The sequence below is a fragment of the Thermobia domestica genome, chromosome 18 (genome assembly GCF_964235325.1).
Source record: "Thermobia domestica chromosome 18, izTheDome1.hap1.1, whole genome shotgun sequence".
Taxonomy (NCBI): domain Eukaryota; kingdom Metazoa; phylum Arthropoda; class Insecta; order Zygentoma; family Lepismatidae; genus Thermobia; species Thermobia domestica.
Genome location: NC_137471.1, coordinates 16,989,744 through 17,014,858, shown reverse-complemented (window position 1 = coordinate 17,014,858; position 25,115 = coordinate 16,989,744). Strand labels below are relative to the sequence as shown.

General features: G+C 35.6%; 1 protein-coding gene across 6 annotated transcripts in view; it reads left to right on the top strand.

The window, feature by feature from the left end:
* The window catches only part of Mgtor (nuclear basket protein megator), a 139,129-nt gene that overhangs the window by 77,983 nt on the left and 36,031 nt on the right, over positions 1 to 25,115 (top strand). For 4 of the 6 annotated variants that reach the window (XR_014129185.1, XR_014129184.1, XM_081746302.1 and 1 more), the window contains exons 20-29: positions 76 to 301; positions 3,233 to 3,411; positions 7,666 to 7,773; positions 8,593 to 8,726; positions 10,924 to 11,152; positions 14,112 to 14,318; positions 15,562 to 15,705; positions 18,038 to 18,103; positions 21,375 to 21,435; positions 23,989 to 24,164. Coding sequence is in view for 4 of the 6 variants with exons in the window: in XM_081746302.1 (XP_081602428.1) it covers positions 76 to 301; positions 3,233 to 3,411; positions 7,666 to 7,773; positions 8,593 to 8,726; positions 10,924 to 11,152; positions 14,112 to 14,318; positions 15,562 to 15,705; positions 18,038 to 18,103; positions 21,375 to 21,435; positions 23,989 to 24,164 (1,530 nt within the window). In the remaining 2 variants the exon portion in view is untranslated. The remainder of the gene's footprint in view (positions 1 to 75; positions 302 to 3,232; positions 3,412 to 7,665; positions 7,774 to 8,592; positions 8,727 to 10,923; positions 11,153 to 14,111; positions 14,319 to 15,561; positions 15,706 to 18,037; positions 18,104 to 21,374; positions 21,436 to 23,988; positions 24,165 to 25,115) is intronic. The other 2 variants (XM_081746301.1, XM_081746300.1) reach the window with 2 other exon arrangements.

Sequence of the window (25,115 nt, the reverse complement as noted above, 5' to 3'; positions counted from 1 at the left end):
CTCTGTAGCAGTAAATGAATATTTAACAATTGTCACAAATCCGGGAATGAATATAAGTTGTATATTATTCACCAGGTAACAACTTCCCGAGAAGAAGCCGAGAATCTCCAGAAAGAGAACGAGAGTCTAAAGCGCGAGAACGACTCTCTGAAGTCGAGTTCGGCAGAGAAAGAAGAGCGCTCGAAGAAAATCCTTCGCAACGCCAAACAGAAGATCATGCAGCTGCAACAGTCGAATTCTGTATTAGTTCAAGAACTGAGCGAATTGAAGAGCAGAGTGGAAAGTGTGGAGGAAACCAAAGGTAAGCAGAACATGCAAGAAAATTTCATCTTATGTAGCGTTTAAAAGTTTGATAACATTATTATTATTATTATTATTATTATTATTATTATTATTATTATGAGTGATAGCAACATTATAACAGGTCCCAGCTTTTTGAAAATCAGATATAATTTTTATCATAGGAAAAGGTTTGGAAATTCCGTTGGGATTAACATCGGTCGATAAAAGCGTCGGAAATATTGTTGTTAATTATCGAGAAGGTGTTTGCAGGTGTTTGTATAGATTGTTATAATACTGTTTATCTCTGAAAAAATGCTAAGCATTGCTAAAAAATGTAAATATTATATTGGAGTGATATGTTGAAGAAAATAACATGGTGGAGATCCTGAAACAGAATATATAAGCTATTACTGTATTGAGTTAAATTTATAAAACGATGTACACCTTTTTAATACTTTACTGCATGTTGGTAAATTACTTTTCGCTCTTCGTTAAACGTGATTTCGTTACCGAACTTAAATAGGTTACGCAGCAGTATTGTGTAATTTAAGGACCTCCACTAAAAGTTGAAACCATTTAAAAATATGACCTATTTCCCTCACAAGATGGAATGGACATTGGAAAGTTCAAGTGGTGTAAGTCATATTTAATTGTCTGACCTAACACCACTCTTCTGATGAACAAAACAGCTGTTTCCTTTATCACTGGAACTTTTCAGTCATCTGTTGAAATCAGCCATCTTTCACAATGAAGCTCTGACGTACTTTACATTTTCTGGTGAGAAATTGACTTACATAGATGTGGTTTGTGTCTTGAGATTTTTTTTTGGACTAAGTGACTTTCACCCGTCCAAATAAAGCCTAATACCGTATTTGCACGAATATAGGCCACACCTAAACTTCTGTCATGAGATTATAGAAAAAAGTAAATCTCAAATGCAGACTGAAGTACTAAATTTACGAGAAAGTTCAATTAGACAGTACTTTAAGATGCATCTCTCTCCATCCGCTTCTTCAACTCCTGTATAACTAAGGGTTACCCATGAAGATGACCTTCTTTGTGGTAGTGACTCTGAACAGCATTCTGGATCGTTTACAGAACGTGAAGAATCACTCTCGTGATGCTGAGATGGTGGAAAGTGATTATGCTTGATTTGGGTGGGTACAAACAACCTGACACAGTTTTGCGAAACAAAATTGCTTTTCATTTTCAAGAACAGTTACTGTATATAAGTATACCTATATATGGTATATATAACAAAGATACATATTCTTGTTAATAAAAGTATTCGTCTTTCTTGTCAGTGTAGGGTGCTACCCGTATCTAATGAATGTGAAAATTTTTGCGAACAAGATAAGTTTTTGCGCTATTTTCTTAAATCTTTTGGTGCTTTACAAAAATAACTGCAGTAACTTGTAATGATATTAATTTCAACCCGCAAGATACGTGTACATGTCATTTTGAAATTGATAATTTATGATCTGAGGGGGAAAATCTCGATTATAGGCCACACCATGATTTTTCAAGCCAAAATCTAGGGAAAAAAATGCAACCCATATTCGTGCAAATACGGTATTAGTTATGATGAATATTGGAGTAAATATTTAAAATATTAACCACTTACCATTCGTATCGTAGTTACATTAACATGGAGGTGAGTAACATGAAAATAAAATCTATTTGGTTGGTTGATATGAAGTTAGCGTTCCCTTCAGCATCGAGGTTATATGAGGTAACTTCACGTGGGATCCGAACCACATGACTCTTCACCTAAGGCATGTACGCTAACCACCAGCTACTAGGAAGTTCAATGGAATATAATGTTTAACATGTTTCCCATTTTTTATTCTCTAACTTATTCACTTTTATATCGTAAGATATTTTAAGATTGATGAAAGTAGAAACAAAATTTACCATTGGATCGTACACTGTGCGTTAGTTAATCCAATCATTGTTTTATTGAAATCATTCATTTGTTTTTATAATGTAGCCAGCGCATTAAGTATATTTTCGAGTCTTCCTATATAAATGGTTCAAGTTGCTTCTTGCTTTTTTTTGGGGGGGGGGGATGAATAATCATGTTCCTCCTCCATTTAATTAGTATCATAATAAGAGCATGTGACGTATGTCCTCAGGTGAACTTACAGTGGTAGGCCTTTACCTGCTGTGCGCAGACCTGTGGTTCCCGAGTAGTGCGGGTTTGAACTTAGTTGAATTTAAGCTATACCTTCTCAGCCCAACTCCGATCTTCGTCAAATTTAGCAATAGTGCTAGACCTTGACCTGCCTACACATCTAAAATAGAAGATACGCCCATAAAGCAACCGAACTTACACACAAAAAGAGCTAACTTTCTTCATAATGTTACCATAGTATAAAATCACTGGAAAGACCTTTGTTTAAGTTTCCTATTAGTTCCCGTTTAAACTGGTTTGATGGCAACTTATCTGCGTAAGGCTGTGTCATATTCATATAGTGTGAAGTTGTTGTACGAAACACACACATCAAAATACCTAGACTGATGTAATATCGTGCTTCGTTTTCAACGTATGGAAAGAGTTATAGTCTATTTGACTATAATGTTGTGCATTCTGATAACCCTGACTACTCAAATATACTACATAGATGCAGTGAAAGAAATGAGAAATCTTATATTCATCCATTGGCGAAATGAACTAAACCGATTTAAATATTAGAATAAACAAATAAAATCAACGATATATATATATATATATATATATATATATATATATATATATATATACTTTTTCTTTTTAAAAAAATACAAACATTTTAAACTTATCTTTAAGAATTTCCTTTACTAATTTTTCGACGTCAGTGATCCAGATTTTGATGTGATAACGAAATACTATGCTTAACTAAATCAAAATTTTGCCTGAGCCTAGTCGTGGCGATGTTAATTTCTAATAAGTGATTTCTATCAATTTCAGAAGAGGAAAGCGTACGGATTACTGCGCTGAAGTCTCAGTACGAAGGAAAGCTATCCAGGTTGGAGAAGGAGAACGCAGAACTTACCGAGATAAAGCAGGAAAGAGACCGTCTATCCAGAGAAGTTGAATCTCTCAACATGCGATTGAATTTGCTGCAAAGACAGCTGGATAAACAACAGGTTTTGTATAGTTATTTAAATCCATCTGCTTTCCTTAAAAAGATTTTCAGACTTTTTTTTGTTTGTTTTCTTGCTTCAACAGAACAGATAATTGTATGATCAAAGTTTAATATTTTTAAATCAGTTTTATACCTTTTAATCAAATATTGTGTCCAGTATGTTAATCAAAACTTGGATTAAATATTTATATTACAGTTAAATATGCGTGGCTAGCCATAACTGTTGATAACACCGGGAATTTAGATTAGCTAAGGTTAATGTTGGTTGGTTGTTTGGGAAAATGCTTAAGGTGTATATATAGGGTGTTTCAAAACAACACTGACAACGTTTAGGAGGTGATTCGTGACACCAAGATAAGACAAAAGGTATAGATCAACCTGGGTGCACAAATGCTTCCTTTCGGAGTTATAGGCTGCCGAAAATATGAAAAAATGAACTTTAAAGGACAATAGCTCCAAACTTTTGGGGCCTACCGTAGTTGGGTGAAGACTTCACTTAGGAACTAATATGTGCCCTATCCAAATATCTAAGTTTTACAATCCTGTGGTACTTCAGCAACAATTTTTTATAGAGATAGTTGTTGAGTACTTTAAATTATATTCCCGTAGCCAAACTCCCTCTGTAAAAATTGTTGCACGAGTCCCTTAGGATTCTGAAACATGTATTTATGGATATCGTACGTATTAGTTCTTAAGTGAAGTCTTGACCCGACTACGGTAGGTCCCGTAGTTTTGGAACCATGGACCGTTAAAGTTCATTTTTTCATGTTTTCTGCAGCCTATAACTCCGAAAGGAAGCATTTGTGCACCCAAGTTGGTCTATGTTTCTTGTATTATCTTGGTATCAGCAATCACCACCTAAACGTTGTCAAGTGTTGTTTTGAAACATCCTGTATATTGGGGTGGTATTATTTTTCGACTTCTAAGGGTTTTTTAATCCCCTAAAAAAAAAAAAAAAAAAAAAAAAAAACGAAACTAACCCATGAGAAAAACTTGCTGAATTGCATAATATTAAACGCATTTATAGTATGTAATATGAGGCAAGTGTCCTTGTGTGCCACTAGAAGGCGTGATCTCATATCTTGGATAGGAGTAATGGAGATAGAACCACATCAGTTACTGTATAGTACCGTGATGGCAACCATCTTGAATTTCGCCAACTACATAGGAGGAGTTAATTTGGAAAGTTTTTGTGGAAAGAAGAAGCAATTATTAGAGGAACTAAAAAATGTAGAAGAGCAAAGTGAAGACTTTGCTGTCAAACCCGAGTTGGACAGAACATTGTAAGACCTGAAATATGCAAAACCCTTGGGTATAGACGGACATCAAAGGAAATGCGAAGTGCGGGATCGGAAGTTCAGGACAGGCTGTATAAATTAATTAATTAACATTTATGAAGAAGAGAAGGTGCTTTCAGACTTCCAGAAGAGCAAAATAATCACAATGCTAAAAATAGCAGGTGGTAAGAAGTGCAAGAATGACAGAGCGATAAACTTGCTCACCTACTTCAAAAAAAGGAATCTAGAAGAGAGGATGTGTTCGGTTTTAGAAAGAATGATGGAACCGCATACTTACGTCAAGAGGACTTGAGAAGGAAAAAAGAATTCTTGTGGAAAAAAACATTGCATTTGTGAACTTGGAGAAAGTATTTGATAGTGTAGAATGAAACAAAATGTTCAAGATTCTGAAGAAATTAGGAATAGATTATAAGAAGCGAAGAATAATACCTAACTTGTAGATAGAACAGAAGGCAACAATTGAAATAGAAGAGGAATAAGAAGCAACAGTTATTCAGAAAAAGTCAGGCAGGGAGGCTCAATTGTTCAATCTCTACATTGAAGAAGCAATAAAAAAGAATCCAGAACACCCATATCGTTGGAATAACTGTTAATGGAGAGAGAGTACACATGCTTAGATTTGCAGGTGACGTCATTGTATTAGCAGCAGCAGGGTTGGCAAAAACCGTGTTTTTTTATTGAAAAAAACTAACAATCAGGTTTTTTTTGGTTTAAATAATTTGCTCTATGTATTTATATCACATATGGACAAAAATAAGTTTGTTTCGCCTTTGTGTTATTATGCAACAACCGAGTTATGTTGGAAGGGGTCACATAACGCTTTTAAGCGGAATCCAACCGCTTCTCGGCTTACATCCGAAGGAAATTGTCCTTCATGTGGACTCGAAACCGGAACCAATTGGCCATAACTGCGATACGTCTGCCGACTCACTCACGAAGGACTCCTGATAAAAATACGTTGTACTGATCTTTACATACTTGTTAATATAATTGTCAAGAGTCATTTCAGAAGAACAAAAAGATAAATGGTTGAACAAGTGAAACCATTATACAGATTTACATATGGACAATTTCAAAATACTGCAGAGTACAGAAGAACTAATTTAGTCCAAGTTAATTCACTACGACTTTTATTAGTTCAAGTTAAAGAAATAGGACGACTTAATTTGCATATCAGTAAGAAAAGTGAATAAAGATACGAATTATTAACTCCACTTTGACCCATTTCTACATAAATAGATATCAGAGATACTTCTGATTTCAATAAACGCCTCTTGTGCGGTTTGTATGACCCCCCACCCCCAAAGTACGGCATTTCGATGTATTTTATCAATAGTAAACACTATTAGAACGAAACAATATTTATAATTTTTCTTTGATTGCAACTGCATAATAATAATAATAATAATAATAAACTATAAAAATCACATACGAAACATTCATAAACTTATAAAAAAACAAAAGTTGCTTTTGTAGTATAGTCCCTTTGAGTACTGAATGGGGAATTTAGGTCTGAATATAATACGAATAATATACGGGAGTGAAACGTGGTAACCCACAAAGTGTGTCCATCAAGATTTTATGAATACACACTTCTACGAACGTTTTTCGCTTTTTGGTTTAAACCAGTTAAAAAAAAAAAAAAAAAAAAAAAAAAAAAAAAAAAAAAAAGAAAAAAGAAAAAAAAAAAGCTGGTTTAAATCAGCTAACCCTGGCAGACAGGGAGAGAAAATTAGAAGCATGTCTAAATTCAACGCGAAGATCAAGAAGAGGAAAACAGACGTTATGATATGTGCTAGAGAAGAAACAATAAGGAAAATGAAGATCAGAATAGATCATGTGGTGGAGAAGATGCAGGTTTGTGTACATAAGAAATAAAATAACAAGCGATAACAGGTGCAGACAAGAGAAGAAATCCGGAATAGCTAAGGCGAAGAAGGCGCTTGAATAAAAACAAAAGCTTTTGATCGAAAATATTTTGATACAGAACTGAATTAAAAGAGAGTTTAGTATGAAGTATGGCGTTGTATGGATGTGAGGTATGGACAGTTTCAGAAAGAAGAGATACGATGATTGGATAAATCATGAGACGTAGAAGTATCACACTGTTATTTATGGCGGAAATGGTAGAAAGAAAAGTATGTAGAGGAAGGCCGGAATTGAAATATACCGACCAAATAATAAATAATAAAGGGAAGAGAACGCTAGAAGGAAATGAAAAAAAATGACTGGGGATAGGAGATGGTAGGCACCTGCATCAAATCAATCAAGAGTAAAACACCGAAGCTACATACTCATCACTGAGTAGAGCAAATTGCAATATGATGAATGTAGTGGGTGTATATTTACATCATTGTCAGTCAGGCATGGGTAGCTATTTTTATACGAAACAGCCAGCCAAGTTGATTTTATATGGGCAGATTCCAACACAAAAAATATTAAGCCTGTTAAATATTTTTCTTGTAACATTTTAGGTCAAATATTCTTGTCGTACGAAAACAATTCCTAAACTTTTTTTTTCCACTAACAAATTGTACATGTATGTTGGATACAGTTGTCATATTAAATTTTGTGTTCGCAGAATAAGTAGTTAAATTTATTTCATAACGTGTTCTCTATACATCTATACCGTAATATACGAAATCTGGTTTAGCACACTACATTCTATACGATTCTTATTCAGTTGTAATTCTCTGTAGTAGATTCCAAGACAATTAATCGTTAATTTGAGCCAGTTATTAATTATGAATTAGTGAGAATATGCTTAAGCATTTTCCTACGTTAACACACTAAAAATCAAAGGGATGGTGCGTTCAGTGGTGTACTACAGAAAATTGTTTCCTCACCCTTGAAAGTAGTAGTTTTCCAGTTGAATAAATAGAATGCAGCGTAAACATATTTTACGTCTCGTGTAAAGTGTTAAAAGAACTCTACAAAGTCTAATTTCATATGTCTAGGGACTGAAACCATCAAGTTCTGGACCTGTAGAGAAATCTGGTACCGAACCACCAACAGCAAATATTAAACCTATTCCTGGACCATCTTCAACAGCGAAACAGCAGCAGGTCAGTAACTTTTTTTTTTTTTTTTTTTTTTAACTGGTATATTTACTTGCTTCTGTACTTCCATATAGACTTCATTTAATAGAAATCAAATCTTTTATTTCAGTTTATAAGAAACAAATTAAAGTTCAATATTTTGCAGTTGTTTCATGAGTGGCATAGAAATCGAAAGATTTATATTTATTGAAGTCTGTGCAGAGTAAGATTATCAGTTTGCGTCTTGTTGCAGTAGGCTTGATGGGTACTTCTTCAGTTGTTTTTTCTCGAACGGAAGATTTTCTATACAGAAGGCTTGATGGAAATGGGAATAAATTTGGCCACTTGCTAAAGTAACTCTAAGCTCCAGCAGAATTGAGAGGTGTGTACAGAGTATTTCAGCTAAAACATCCAATGCTTGTAACTCACAAACGCTTCAAAATAAAAGGATGATACACAAAAACCTAGACTGTTTTTTAGAGACTAAGTGGAAACGAAAGACTCGAGATCCTTACGAACTTTTTCAGTTCTGACTAATTTTCCCTATATTTTTGTTACAGGCACGGTTGGAAATTGAACGATACTAATATTGTATATATGCTATAATTTGATTACCTGTATGACGTACGATCAAAATGCTTTATACTAAATATACGATAATTGTAAATCGCAAATTTAACACAAGATTCATATTTTAAATCTAGAACGATTAGAAAAAAATCTAATTAACCATTGACAAGTAAAAATGATGGCGAAAACTACTTTCCCTAAAATATAACAAAATTAATTTATTTAGAATATGTCATAGTAATATGTTGAGTAGAATCTAAGCAAACTGTTTTCCAGGTACAGCCGTCAGCTAGTGTTGCTCCAGCGCGTCCTCCTCCTTGTGCTAGTATCCGGCCGATGGCGCAGACAAGAATGGCTGCTGTTCTTCCAACGACCAGTCAATCCACTTCTTCCAGTCAGAGTTCACAGAGGTATTTTCCTCTTTATGCATTTGTACCGGAAAAGCAACATAATCTGAAGAATGTGCGAAGGAGGAAATGTGTCTTAATAACCGACTTGAGAAAACATTCATATTAGACGTACGTCTTAAATGTAGGTTGTAGAAAAACAATGAATCACAGTGTTTAGTTTCTAATCATTATTAAAGAAATTCGTGTGGTTTCCATTTTTCTAAACGTATTTCGCAAGTTTTATCTGTAGATTGAACATTGATATGATTTACGTGCATCTGAGCATTGATAAGGAACGATGCAAAATCAAACTGGATAGCCCCAGAGTCTATATTATTTGACACATTCCTTCTTTTACATTACCATATCTATAGATTTTAGCTTTCAAACCGGAAGACAATATAGATACTGTTTCAGATATAGGAAAAAGAAAAAAATACATAAAAAAAAGGCCATATTGAATGTTGTTTTACAGTATGGACGACTACTATGAGTGTAAATTACAATCAGTCACGTAAGACGAGTCTGGTAATTTATAGAAAGCAGCGTGCGAAGCTTATATAGGCTCAAAATATTGTAACATTTGGTAGAACAAACGGTACACGGGTGTTTTTTTCTCTCTCACCTTTTATTATGAAAACAATAAAAGTATTGTGTGAAAACTTTCTTCCCGTATCAGCTGGGTCTAGGAAATCTCCAGCCTGTTGCGGCACAAAGGAAAGGAGAGGATCTCTCTTGCTCGTTGCAGCACAGAGGTAGGGTTAAGAGTCTCCTGCCTGTAGGAGCTTGGAGATAGGGTTAGAAGAGTCTCTCCCTCCCGTTGCAATTTAGAGAGCAGGGAGCCCATTGCAACTAGAGGTATTAGGTGAGGAATGACTACTGCCTTGGAACATTCGCTTATATATCCAATCTGTGAAAGGGCTTCGTTTTGGTGTCCCGTCGGTGACGACAATATACATCCTCTGCGTGCTAGTAATGGTGTTGAAGTACGTGGTGTTCACGGCTAATATGAAGGGATATTGAAATATTCAGAAAAAAATAAATATTCAGAAAAAAAGATTCAAATAACAATCAACATATTCTCAGTTTTGACTTACAAAGGCTCAATACTTTTTAGACCATCTGGTATTACTATTATTATATATTAATATTATTATTATACGGCACAGAAGAGGGTAGGGTTGTGAAATGTGTGGTTTAAGAAGTGAAAGTAATTTTTCATGACTGTTATTGTAAATTTATTCTATTTTAAATGTCATTTCTAAAGCGGAAGTCATAGTAATGCAGAAAATTATGCAACTTCTATAGTTGTGCTCAGTATTCGTTATTAAGAGTAAATGAAAATTGCCATCTATATTTACACTACGGTGTTGAAGAACATTATGTATTCTGAGTAGCCTGAATACTTTTAGACTCTGTGATACTGTGGACTATAGTTTCCTGGTGTTACGTAAGTCCTGTAATTACACTTGCAGAACACATTACTATTAGTGATTATGTGGACATAACGCACTCTTGCAGGATGATACTGTTTGAGCGATTGAGGCATGGTTTCATGAACATTACGTTCGACCACATCACTTCCCTGGGCCTACTTCAGCATTATTGAATACGTCGGAATTCGGAGCCGAGATTGTATTCCGTCCTTAAGCGAACAGAGTGCTGCAAGTGTAAGGAATAGTACAGTATTTCTGTGGATGATCTTCATGACACCAGTCCACGATGAATCAGAACTGATTTAACAGGCTAACAGTGTTCAACATTAACTAAAACTAACTAACTCTATGGCCTATGGAACTCGGTGGTTCAATGCCACGTTCACAAAAGTTCTTCACTGACTTCTATCCTTAGCTAACTGCATCCAGTTTCTACTTTGTATTCCAATCTCTGCGAGATCAATCTTAATATTGTCCTCCCATCTGCGCCTAGGTCTTCCTAATGGTCGTTTTCCGATTGGTCTTCCAGTCAAGACTTTGAAAGTGTTTCTACTTTCTTCCATTCTAGCTACATGACCCGCCCACCTAAGCCTCCTAGACTTGACGACCCTAACAATGTTGGGTCTTAATAAACTGAGTTGCACTTCCTTGAGATATTTCCATTATTATGATAATCGCATACCAAACATCTAAATAATGTCGCGTCTGTTGGTTTTTAAGTACTTTATTTTTAATAAATATAAACCTTGTATTATAATATAAACGTATTTTTTTTTCGGCAGCCAACTGCCTCCGTTGCATCAAGCACATCCACCAGAGCAGCAATCGTCGCATGGAGATTGTGTTCCGGCGTCCAGTACAAGTGGACCTAGACAAGTCCTTGTGCCTCCGACTCTTGCCATTTCTCCAACCGTCAGTGCCCCACGAGAAGAACAGCGAAGGGAGGAAGAACCGCCTTCTATTACTATTACACCAATCACTTTGGACTCTTCAAGTCGCGATCAAACACAGGTAATGAGTCACTGTTTTCTGGTTGACTTCTGGTTGCACTCTTATAAAATTATATTTAGTTTATTATTTTTTTAAAACTAATTTGTTTAGAATTTGCTTTTTCTCACTTTCGAACTAACAAAACTGAGGGATTTACTCGAAATACTTAGCATATAACTGGGAAATTCGAATTTTTCTCACATTCGCTCACGTGAAATTCGGCATAGTCTTGTTAATTTGATTTTACAGGGTGTCTACTGGTCATGAAAGTCATGAAAAAGTCATATATTTTGCTTAGTGGTCATGAAAGTCATGAAAAAGTCCTTTATTTACCCAACTGGTCTTAAAAATTTGAACTTTTACAGAACCACTCCGAAACTTTTCTTGATATTACTTAAAAATTTTCCTGAACGGCTTAGATGTACTATACGGTTATCACCTAGAGACTACAAACAATACTCTTCTTCAAAAGGTTTTGGTTTACTGCATTTGGCTTGTCGTTATTATTCCATTCTTTTATTGGGGCCGCGGTGGCTCAGTGGTATAGCGTTCACCTCTGGTTCACCCTGGTTTGATTCCAGCTCACGCCAAGTGAACTTTGTGGTGGACAAACATCATATGCGTGGGTTTCCTCGTGGTTATCCCGTTTCCTTCCACTTTCTTCATTCCATCATTTCATTCATTTCTAATCATCACCGTCTCTACACGGTATAACCATGGGATGTAAAACTGAAAGATTTCATTTCATTTTTCCATTCTTTCATTTCTCTCACAATATAGTTTGTGTGCACGCTTTCACTAGTTATAATTCCTAGAGACAATTTCTTCATATTGCTGCATATGAATATGGAAAATAAAGGGAAATGTAAAGAATACTCAGTAAAAGAATGAATCATAAGCAGCTGCAACTTCTATTACTGATGATATCGAGATATTTGAGTATATTTTTATTACCAGAAGAAACATTTTTGTTAAGATACTTCTATACCACAACAATGGATGCCATATAATGTGAAGAGCTTGCTGTAGACGATTTAAGAAAACGTCTCGAAAGATAGGAGTTCCTATAGCTATACAAAGAGAAGATGGTCGTCTGGATAAGAATGTTTTTTAAAGGATAAGAACTTCGAAGTGGTTCCCTTCATCCATTGTGTTCCCAGTGACATTTGTCCATTTTCAGAACTAGAAGATTCATTGCAAGGTGGACGTTTTCCGCCATGAACTGCCATCGAAAGTGACAATTTCCAGTATGTTAAACATACCAGACAAATTACATCTCGTACGCCTTTGATAGTGATATACAAAGATTGTTGTGGTGTGAAGAAGTGGACAGAGAATACGTTAAAAAATGACAGAAAGATCTCATCCACATATTGAACATGACCGGAGTTACATGTAATCGGCACGTACTTTTTGTATTCACGTATTATATAGAAGCATGTGTTCATAGTGCACAGTAACTTTACGGACACTGTATGGTATACAAAGAAGTTTGTATTCCTTAAAATTTCTTTTCTAAATTACATGTCATTACATCTTTTATTTTTATTCTAAAGTAACTTCTTACTGCCAATTGTGTTGCAGAAGAGGAGACGAAAGTGTACCGAAAGGATTATCGACTGTTATCATGCATATGCTATTTTTTAATGGTTCAGTGCAAAATTTTAGGTTTGGTTTTAAATTATTAAAGGTGGTAACAGTTGTTTAAGTCTACAAGCAACAATATTTTTTAACGTGTAAGGAAACAAAGGAAAAAAAACAGTCAATAGATCTAATTAAGGTAAACAAAATGATACTCGTGTGTAGTTTTGAGAAAATCTAGAAAAACAAATTTTTTGTGAACCTAAAAATTGCTCCTGTATAATAACCACGGCACTGTTCCTTTTTGACAGCAGGGCTCATAGCGAGTCACTTTTTTTTTTTTTTTTTAAATAACAAAGTTACTTCTATTTTTCAAGTTGGTCACTAAAAGTTACTTTTTTTCAAATTTGTCACTAAAAGTTACTTTTTTGGGAGGTAAAGTGACTTTTTCGTGTGATTTATGTTTTGCATTGACAGTTTTCTAAGAAAAATATAAAAATAAATGGAGAAAAAGCAGAAACTTGTTACTCGTTACTCTTCTGAAAGCTTCAGTACTTGCTGCCAGATGTGAAACAGTCAGCTTTATTCTCACTTCAGCTTTTATTCTGTCTAAAGCACAGTAGATGGTTGGTGGATGCTTAAGCTCTCAAGATTAGGTTGAGAACCCTTCTGTGTCTATTCTTTCTTCTATTATAATAGTCTTTTAGTTTTCTCTCGTAACAGTTAACGCTCCGCTCAACGTTGTGTGTGTTTGTGTGGTTCATCTTGTGTTATGCTTCTTGTATGTTCTTAAGAGCAGGTGATGAATTTGAATATTTCATGGCTTTGAGAACTCTCAATGCTAAGTTAAATATAATGTCTGGGATGAAGAAATTCGGAAATAGGCCAGAACTGATTCCACTTACTCAGAAGCTTCTTACATCTGCTAAGTCTGCTTACCGTAACTACAAAGCATACGTAGAAAATCCTAAGAAAGGAGGAAGCTCAAAAATAAGTAAAGAAGAAAATATAAAACAAAACAACAAACGAAGAGAGAGGTGATGGAGAAATTGACAAAGGAAAAAAGGGACATGATGAGATTTTGGTCACTTTTTGGTCACTTTTTCGTATGCTTTTGGTCACTTTTCAATTATTTACAAGAGGCCAGACCACTATGAGCCCTGTGACAGTAGAACGATGTTAATGATTTATAGCCCAAAAGAATTACGAAAACTTTAATTTTGGTTTAATTACCTAGGTATAATATTGTTCAAAGAGAAGACCTTTATCAATCAATAGATAATATCGAGCTGGATAAATGTATATGTTTGTGGGTGGATTCTCTTGTGTAGGTTTTGAATAAATCGTACAAACTAATGTAAGCGTTTTCGATTGACATTTGATGTATATTTTAATGTAGGGATTGGATACCCACACTGCATTACCAGAAAGCCAGGAGCAAGTGCAGGCAGTGGCAATGGTAAGCCCTCGCGTTGGCTCTCAGCAGTGCCAAATGGAGGTAGCTCCGATGCCAACGACATCTGCCCCAGTTGCTCAGAAGAGGCCGAGAGAGGAGCCGGATGCTACAGGTACTCTGACAGAAGAAGGAGATAATACCGCTCCTAAGGTAAGCACTAGTTATACATATTTGGTTGCAGTAGTTAGTAATTAGTTGCAGTATACAGTAAATACAGCCAATGCTCTAGCTAAATTGAAATACAGCTTGTCGTGAGATCAGCAGTGCTGAAGTCGGTCTTTCTCTACTTACGTTAGAAAAAAGGTGGGTGTCCGTTCGTCTCAATGTTGGCATTGTAGCTTCCACTCAGTATCGTGAGAACAATTGGAAAGCTAATAATAATAATAATAATAATAATAATAATAATAATAATAATAATAATAATAATAATAATAATAATTAAAAAAAACTACTCTAGAAAGCCAACATTAATGGCGACGGGGTCAATGTGGTAACCACGTATCACCCTAAAGGCCAAACCAGCTGGAGGCTCTCGACGTCCAAAGGCTATTTTGCCAGGAGTTTTATTTATACAGTAAATACATTAGTAATAAATGTACGTATTGAAATACTGTAGCTAGTGTACGAATCACAATGGATGTTTCCGAAACAAGGTGAGAGGGAGACAAACGAGGTTTGTTTTATGTTAAAAGTTGCAGAAGATGCAAACCAAGAAAAGTAGTGAATCTGTTGGAACCTCAGCATCAAATTCTTGGAATATTTGATTTCTACCATCTTTCAATTCATTTGAAGGTTTCTTAGTATTCCCACGAGAAATCCTTTAATTGTGAACAGAGAAAAGTTCAACTATTTTGTAGAGTTATTCACCAACCCATTGACTGAAGGCAGTGACATTTTATAAGGAAGTGATTTTCTGTCCACTGTATTGCATCGCAGATTTATTTGTAAATTGAAGAAAATATTTTCTATACCAAATGCAAATGAACTGAGATGCCTGTGTGCTATTAAAGCGTTAGAGAGGAACGAACGGGGAAGGGGGGGGGGAGGCGAACTATCCGTGCTCTTAAAAAGATACGGTTTTGTCTCTTAATACATATATTTTTGTCGAAAAAGAAAACTGTATTACGGACGTATCAGTTTAGTGAGCTTTCATTGTATCATACGTAATTCTAAAACTGGTTTGAGGTGGTAGCAATTAAGAATCTCAATCGGCAATTAAGATCAGCAGAAATGATGCTCGAATCATTCAAAATTTACCACAGAGCCTCACTGGGTGCTGAAGAGTGTCTCTTGGAAGGGGGTTAGTTCGTCAAAAACTGGATAATGAATTGCAGCAATTTGTGTTTGCAAAATATCTTGGAAATTTATTTATATATTCATTTATTTTAAATAGATGAAGCGGACTCGCACTTTAGACGACAAATCAGAGGAAGTGGCACCTGCTGTGGAAGGCAGAAAGGACGCGGATATGCAGGAGCCCACATCTTCGCAACATCAAGATGATGATGTGATCGTTGTTGAGTCTGAGGATGAAGCAGTAAGTTATATTTAAAGATTAGTTTGAATGTTGCACTGAGTTACACACATTTTCATGTTTAGAGTTAGCATATACAAAAGGATGTACGTGTAGAGGTATTTTTTAATTAGTAAAGATTTTTTTCTACATCTATTAACGTCAATTTTTCTATGGGTTAATTTAGGGAAATATTTCCTGAGAAATGGATTAGTAAAGGGGAAAGAACTCGCGCAGAGATGTAAAGAAAAGAACTGTAATATATTTATAGTTTATTATTCGTGAACTATAAAAAAAATACTATTCGAAAGTTGTATACATATTAATGTAACTACTAGCTCAGCCCGAAAGGCGGCGTAGTATTAAAACTCCCCACGCGTTTTGTGGTACCCAATATGATAATGATATAGTTTACAAGTTGTGTATAAGGTAAAATCGAATCCATCTGCGCTACTCAGGTCTAGATGAGAGAATTTAAGCTTTTATCAGGGTCATATCCGAATTATCAGTTTTAAAGTATCACCGATGATCCTTTTGTGTGTCTCACTGTCAAACTGTCTTCTGAAAACTGGTGCCAATGCTTTACCTTATTCTGTTGTTACTTTGTGTGTATATATATATATTAGAACTTCAATTTGAAGACTACGATTTTCTGTATCTCTAGTGGAACAGGTGACAATATTCTAATCTATAATTTGGAAAATATTATGTTCAATCTTCGGTGAACTGGTTTCGTACTTTTTTTTTCATTTTATTACAAGTAGACACCAGTCAAATAAAAAACTTGGGTACTTCGGTTTTAAAATCGGCTATTGGGGTTTAGAATTCCCATACTCCAGTAGCAAGGTTTAAAATTTGTATATTTTAGTACAAAGACGGGTGCCGTGCGCGGTGTGAAGGCATTCAGCAAAAATGCGTGTTGTAAGAGGACGTTTCATATGTAAGCCTTGACAAAACGTTTTCCTGAAATTATTTTACTAGTCGTTCTATTATGGTTGTAATTAACAAATGTAATATACCTTACTTCGAACTAGCAGTAACCTTCCAAGTTCTTTTAAATAAGTAATGAGGGATTGTTGTGTTGAAATCTTGGTACTGTTCGCTGTTCTGAATGACAACAAAGCAGGGGACCGCAGTGGCTTAATGATAGAGGGCTCATTTCTGGTGCGGAGAGTCCCTGATTCGATTCCAGCTCCTTCCAAGTGGATTTTATGGTGGACAAGACGTTTCGGCGTTCCTTTTTTTTCTCCCATTTGCTTCATTCCATCAATATCTTCTTCACATCACGATCTCCGTTAGCTTCGATGCATAATCGTGGGGTGCTAAAAGGAGAAGCGAGGCATTAATACCAGAGTCTCAGCAAAAGTATCTCCCATCATGGCTTCTTGAACGCCCTATCACTCGATCTCTTTCTATATTTAAAGTCTCCTGTCTCCATTACGCTCGTAACGGTAGCTTAATAAACTCTTTCGGTTCATCGTTATCCCCTGCAAGAAACTTTTTAGTTGCTCCGATTTCTTAGTAGGGTTTGAATGCAATCTACACAACTAACTTTAAGGAAGAGATTTGTAATACTATTAAAGGAAAGGAAAATGTGCAGAAGTTCTCCACTTGGAAATTAAGGTCATTTCAGACATTTACTTGATGATTATACGTTGTTATTTAATTATAATGATAGCTTTGTAATTAGAGCTCCTTGGTGGCTATGTGCAGGGGACTAAGATTCGACTTCCGATTGAAGCTTATATAGTTCGGATCCCACGTTAAGCTGTAGTAGGTAGATGCTTTATATGACCTTGGTGGTGAAAGGAACATTAAACTCCAAACTAACGAACCAACCAAGTTTCGAAAGTGTATACGAAAGTTGAACTGGAAATGTCCTAAGCTTCTTTCTTACTCTTCTGCGTCTACTTTGCATTTTATTTTAAAAGGGTATTTGGGAAAAGATTTTTAAAAGGAATGGTGAAGTTTCTTCGTATGAATGTTTTATATTAATCCCTTAACAATAATGGGAAGAGAAAATTTCTGCTTTATATATATATATATATACACACACACACACACTCTCTCTCTCTCATATCAAAGCAGTTATTCCTGTTTCATTTCTTAGTTCTTTCCTTTTCTCGCTTCTTTTAGTTGAAAAATTCGATTAATTTGTTTTCACCAGACCATTGATCATCCAATTGTCTTCAGTGATCAACTTTGGGAAAATCTTCTACTTGAGTAGTTGTCACTGTTTGTCAAATATGACAGTTTAAATGTAGAGGTTGCATGAAATTTAAGTATATTTCAATTTGTAAGATATTTGCATTTTTGTCTCGACTCCGTTGACATTATTGCTGAACTTGTGTTGCAGGAATTGGAGGAAGGAGATGGCCAAGACTACGAAGAAGCGGAAGAGTATGAATATGATGAGGACCAGGTAAGAACACAAGATCTCAATGTGTGATTATATTATTTACAAGTAGGAACTGATGAAAAGAAAAGCAGTGGTAAACAAGTCTGAATGCTGTTCATTTTAGGTATCGAACTGCGTTGTCTTAAATAACAGTAAAATCTGACAAAAGCAAATCATTTTTAATACATAATAGTGTTACAGTTTCGTCATTTGAATAACACTCGTTGTAGCTTTGGAATTTCTTGTATAAAATAAAGGACAAATTCTGACCAAAGCATATATTAACTAATAAATAATAGCATTACAGTTTCGGCAAATTATTTTTGCCTTCATCAGACCCATTTTGAAACAATTTCTAAGACTATAGCTCATATATCTTCTAGGAACCAATAAGATCCGTCTTTTTAAATTTTTAACAATTGTTAATTCATTACATATTTGCAACTTTTAATGATAACACTTTCACTCGAAAACATAAACTTTTAATTGATATACTTGTATTTTGTAATGAAACTTTCACTTTTGAGAACCTTCAATTTTTAATTGGCTTTCTACTATTAAATATATTTGTGTTACCTCTTCTTTTTTCTCTGCTTTATCCAATATCTTTTCTCCATACATTATGTATGTTTAGTCCACTATTCCAATTCGTAAGTTCCTTTCTCTCTTCCTTTGTATCCATTTCGCTTCCTTCCATTTTATTCTAATGCTGCTCCTCTCTCTCTCTTAAATCCCATTACACTTTTCCAGTCTATTTCTTGTCCTATCTTCTTCACGTGTTTACCGTATTTGCGCGAATATAGGTCGCACTTTTTTTCCTAAATTTTGGCTGAAAAATTCATGGTGTGACCTATAATCGAGATTTTCCCTCAGATTATAAATCGTCAATTTCAAAATAACATGTACACGTATCTTGTGGGTTGAAATTAATACTATTTCAAGTTTCGGCAGTTACGTTTGTAAACCATCAAAGATTTAAGAAGAAAATAGTAGAAAAACACCTTATTCGCAAAAATTGCCACTTTTAATGGGTACCAGTAATACTATACACTGGCACAAAAATCACATGTACATTTAATATATAGTTTTATTAACAAGAATACGTATCTTTCTTATACAATGTATATAATATATACGGAATATTTATGTAAGTACCTGTTCTTGAAAAAGAAAAGCAACTTGGTTTCGCAAAATTGTGTTAGCTTGTTTGTACCCAGCTAAATCATGCACAATTACCTCCCACCATTTCAGCATCACCAGCGTTTGATTCCTCATCCTAGCTACACGATCGAGAATGCTGCTCAGAGTCCCTATCACAATGGTCACCGTCATGAGTCACATTTCAAAGAGAGATACATTTCAAAGTACTGTCTAATTGAACGTTCTCGTAAATTCAGTACCGCGGTCTATATTCAAGATTTACTTTTTTCTATAATCTTGTGTCAAAAGTTTAGGTGCGACCTATATTCGCACGTGGCCTATATTCGCGCAAATACGGTATATATACCTTTTTAATCTAACGTCATTCCTGTGTTATTTAACTCTTCCTTCCACTTCTTTCCTGTTTCTCCTATATAACACATACGACATTCTTTGCATTAAATTCTATATAGAACCCCTTCATCACTTAGTGGAATCTCTGTTCCTATTACTCTTTTCCTTTTCAATAGTCTAACATTCTTCTATTCCTTATTCTGTATGTTGTTACTCCTTCTCTTTTCAATAAGTCCTTCAGGACTTAGGTTTTTTCTCTCGTATGCTCTCTCTTCCATGTTTATAGTGCATGTTTACGGTGCTTTGATCAGACTCACAGTAAATAAAATCTAAAAGCTGATTAAAATTTAGTCAGAATGAAAGGAAAGATCTCATTGGTTCTTAGAAATGACTTTACTTATTTTCTGAGATATAGGAGCTATAGTCTTTAGATTTTATTTATTATGTCTGATGAATTCAATGATACATTGCCAAAACCGTAACACTATTAGGTATGAGAAGAGTTTTGGTTTGTTCAGATTTTACTGCTATTAAGTAAACCAGTCAATTAATGTACAAAATGCTTAGAGAGGGTAGAAAGGTTGCAGAAAGTGTTAAGAGCTGTCCTCATCGATGTCCATTTAATGGCGAAAACTTTTATTTTAGTTTATCTTGATGTTACCAATTTCCCGCTTCACAACATCTAGATCCTATCGATAAATATTTTATATTTCCAAACTATGCTATGCATAAGTATCAGAAGTCATATAGAACGACTGTCCGTCCGTCCGTCTGTGGACAGGTATCATAACAGAAACCAAGATATCCCTTCAACAAGTTCATTTCGTCCGGTAACCATCTGTTCAACCCGGAAGTGTTAGAAATTAACTGTTTCCTGTGTCACTGTTGGTCTCCATAGAACAAAACTGGTAACAGATACCAACAGGTTTTTTCTCTTTACTAAAACCGGAAATGTATAAATTTACTATTACTTCCGGTTTTAATATTGATCTCTATAGAGAAAAACCGGTAAGAGAAAGCAAGAACTGGCGTTTTGATGAAGATTGAGCGTCACAAGAATAACTTCCATTTCCACTTTTCTTTCTTATTTAAATCGAAAGCGGTAGAAGCTGCGATTTCCGGTTTTAATACGATCGCCATAGAGAGCTTGAAGTGGCTTTCTTTCTTTCTTTCGTTCTTTCTTGCTTGCTTGCTTTATTTATTTATTTATTTATTTAAACGAGTTCAGTACTTTTTGAATAGGTTACTCTCGGACTTTATTCGTGTTTTGATATAAGAAGAGTTAGAAAATCAACAGCCACTTCCGGTTCTAATGTGGATTCCCGTAAAGCGAAAACGGTAATAGAAGGCTACAGAATGTTTTTAGTATGCATTCCTAATCCAAAAGATTAGGATCATATTCTAGCTTGATTCTTCTGGTAAAGCTAGAGGTAGTAAGAATTAGTGCAATTTTCGCTTTCAGTTTTGATTCCTACGTAGTAATAATTGTAAGAGATACGAAGAAACATTTTTGATATGGATTCAGCGTCCGTTGAACTCATTCCTATCTCACGTTATCCGTCTATTGCAGCCGGAAGTTACATATTACTGCTTCCGGTTTCAGTAGTGCATTTGCATAGTTTGGAAGTCTCCTGCCATTTTTCTTCTGTTGTAGGTTGTATTTTGCTCAGGTTCTCTCAAAGTAAACAACAGGTCCTTGAAATATTGAAAAATTGTTTCATGTGAATAATTGAGAAACAACAGGTAATTCTACGTTTTTTGTGTTTGTGTTTTAAATAGTTACTTGGCTATGTTCTTTCAGGAGGAATTACCCGATGACGGAGAACCGGATGGCACTGAAAATGATGAGGTTAAAATGTTAGGTAGGTAAATTTAAATATTTTTATATGCCTCCTTAAAATTAGCAGTATAAAAATGTTCTCACACCACCACCACCACCACCACCACCACCACCACCACCACCACCACCACTACTACTACTACTACTACTACTACTACTACTACTACTACTACTACTACTACTACTACTACTACTACTACTACTACTACTACTACTACTACTACTACTACTACTACTACTACTACTACTACTACTACTACTACTACTACTACTACTACTACTACTACTACTACTACTACTACTACTACTACTACTACTACTACTACTACTACTACTACTACTACTACTACTACTACTACTACTACTACTACTACTACTACTACTACTACTACTACTACTACTACTACTAATATAAGTTGTCGATTAAGCCTTCTTTTTATTTTTATCTTCCGTTTCAGTCTTCTTTTTCGAGGCGTATGGATCGACGTTTTTCAATCTCTTCAGTGGCATTTGTCTGTACCACTGTTCAAAAGCCTCTATATCTTTCTCTGTTACTGGCTCGTATACAGATAAAGCCGCTGCTACTTCTGCATAGTTCAATGGCCTTGCTGCTAACTCTACGATTCTTTCGCTTGTAAATATGTCATTTACTGCATTCTGTATGTTTCCCACAGTGAAACCTTGTGATATTGTCACTAAAGGTATTAAATTTATATCAAGGCTGATTCCATGATAATGGGACAGGATTGATCTCCATAGAAATGCTAATGTAGCGTTGTCAGGTGGAGGAATGTAAATATAGCGATCGAATAACTTTTTCATGATTCCTTCTTTACACTGCCAAGGTTGATCAACTGTTACTATTACCATAATTCTGTCCTCCCCTCCGATCCCTCTGACAATTTTTTGCACTAAACTTGTTAGTCGATTACCGTGAACTGCCCTTTTTCTTGGGAAATACAATATCACCGTGTGGCACATATATTACGGAGGGCTGAAGTAGACGAGCCATTTTCAAAACAGTTTGACGGAGTTTGACCATATCTTGTGCTTGTGGATAATTTTCTGCTAAGTTCTGAACGTTCAGCTGGAACATAACAGCTCCTATTTCTGTGCAGGTGCCATTGACTAGAAGATTCTTGCCGGATCCATCAGCTCCTGCAAGTAGTACTGATTTGACGAGAGGAGCTCGACGGTGTATTTCACTGTGACCCATTGGAAGTACACATATTTCCCTGACAAGCCTACGTATTTCACCTAAGAACGGCTGTGGTATTGGTTTCTTCTTCTTGAGAAGCATGTGTTGGACGGAATAGTATTCTCCAATATACGAGGATAAACTCTGTTTTGGATATTCAGTGATAATTCCAGTTGTAACCAGTTCTTCAATGATTTCCTCTGTTGTTCGTTCTTGAACTTCAGTACCTTTCATTCCTTTTCCTCGTTTCTTCTTTTTATCATCTTTTCTTTTTTTCTTTTTCCTACCCTTGCTCTTCATTCGTTCAATAGCTTCTTGTAGTTGTTCTAACTCTTTACGAATTATATCATCCGCCATTTCCCTGTATTTTTTATCAACTTAAGTTGTAAAACTGTTGTATCAACTCAACTTAAGACGGCTTAAACTTGTATGTATTAATTAGATATTAGACACACAGGACATGTTGCATGCAAGGTATGCGGGAAAATAATACCACCAAACTTCTGGATGGAATTTCTTAAATTAAATGCAAGAAAAAAGTTGTAATAATCATGGGTCAGAAAAATACTCCTTGAAGATTTATTAATCACCGAAAATGCGAAAAATCAATTTTAAAACGTCTCAGCTTGAACAATTGTAGGATCTGTCGCAAGCGGCTCATGGAATTACATAAAAGCACTCTATCGATATCTTCTCCTCGGAGGTATAGGACACTGTCACATTTATCTAAGTTTACAGGAGAGCAATTTTATTATGCCGATTGTTGCTTTTATTTACTTTCCGCTAACGTTTGTTGAATTATTGTAACAAAACGATACCACTACGTTCTTTATGTTCAACAAAAAGTAGCAGAAAATAAATAAATAAATAAATAAATAAATAAAAAACAATCGGCATTATAAAATTGCCCTCCTGTAAACTTAGACAAATGTGACATAGTGTCGTATACCTCTTAGGGGAATATACTACATACATATTCGACAGTCCTCTGGTACTCATACAACCAGTATTCTGTTCTTAAAATTGTATCTCCGTACCATAATTACCTTACACAATTCGTTACGCTTATAACAGAGGATTCTGAGACATCAGTATTCAGATAGAATGCATACTAGTTCTTGTGTATTTTCATGAACCGCTTTCTGTTTCCTTTAGATTTCGATCTTGGGCGTTTGGTGTCCGTAAAAACTTGGTATTCTTTAAACACTGCAAGTCATAACCTATTGTTTGCTGTAGTTTCTCACAAGATTCCCTTTCTTCTTATATCTACGAATGTAATTATATTTGATGAAAACATCGCATCAGTTGAAGACTGAACAATTTTCTGCTTGCATCTAGATTTTGTGTTTGAACTGAAAGCATTGTGTGTTGTTGTAGATACAACTGAGGAAGTGAGTCAGTCTGTCGAGACGAGTTCTCAGGAGGTGCAACCGGTGGTCGAAGCGCAGCCAGCGGAGAGCTCTGCGAGTGGTGCAGAAGAAGTAAGCAGCGGAAGTCGCCAGGAAAGGTTTACTCCGTTAAACCAGCAGCAGCTGATGCCTATTGTCAACTTAGTAAGTTTTCGGCAGTATCTACTTTTAATTAATTAAAAAACAAAATGTGCATATCCAAAACTTGGGGCATAAAGGCGGAATTGAAACATAATATTGTTTTTAGGTAAAGCATAGCAGGAATCGTTTTTAGGTGGAGCATAGCAGGAATCTACTTTTATACTTATTTGAATATTTTGTATCATCATCATTAAGTTATAAACCGAACTCGTTAAGAGATTTGACTGAGGAGTTTGTATTCAGCGGTTTTATCGTATTGGTATTGTGTGTTTGTATGCACTGAGATACAGGGTGTCCACATGAAACCTCCCTGATTACAGATATTAATTGCATGGAAACTATTAGTGCCAGAAAATAACAGTTTCCGGCACCTTGAAGAGAAACTCAGTTAGTTTTTTTTTGGGGGGAGGGGAGGGGTCTATATATATATATACACACTTCTATATGGGCCCAGTTAGTAGCTCTCAAAATGTCTAGTTTGATATTCAGTCTCCCGCCATGTGTTGTGTAGCATGTCCGGTGTGATGCAGTTGGTGGCTGCTTCAATTTGTGACGAAGAGCAGGAATATCACGTACAGATTTGGCGTAGCCTCTATCTTTTTCGTAGCCCCATAGGAAGAAATCCATAGGGGTTATGTCGGGAGATAGTGGTGGCCAAGGAGTGGGTTCATTGCATCTAATCCAGCGCTGTGGAAACTTTCGGTCTAAAGCCCTACGATCATCTAAACTCGAGTGAAGAGCAGGAATATCACGTACAGGTGTGGCGTAGCCTCTATCTTTTTCGTAGCCCCATAGGAAGAAATCCATAGTGGTTATGTCGGGAGATAGTGGTGGCCAAGGAGTGGGTTCATTGCATCTAATCCATCGCTGTGGAAACTTTCGGTCTAAAGCCCTACGATCATCTAAACTCCAGTGCGGTGGGGCACCATCCTGTTGGAATATCATGTTTGGTTG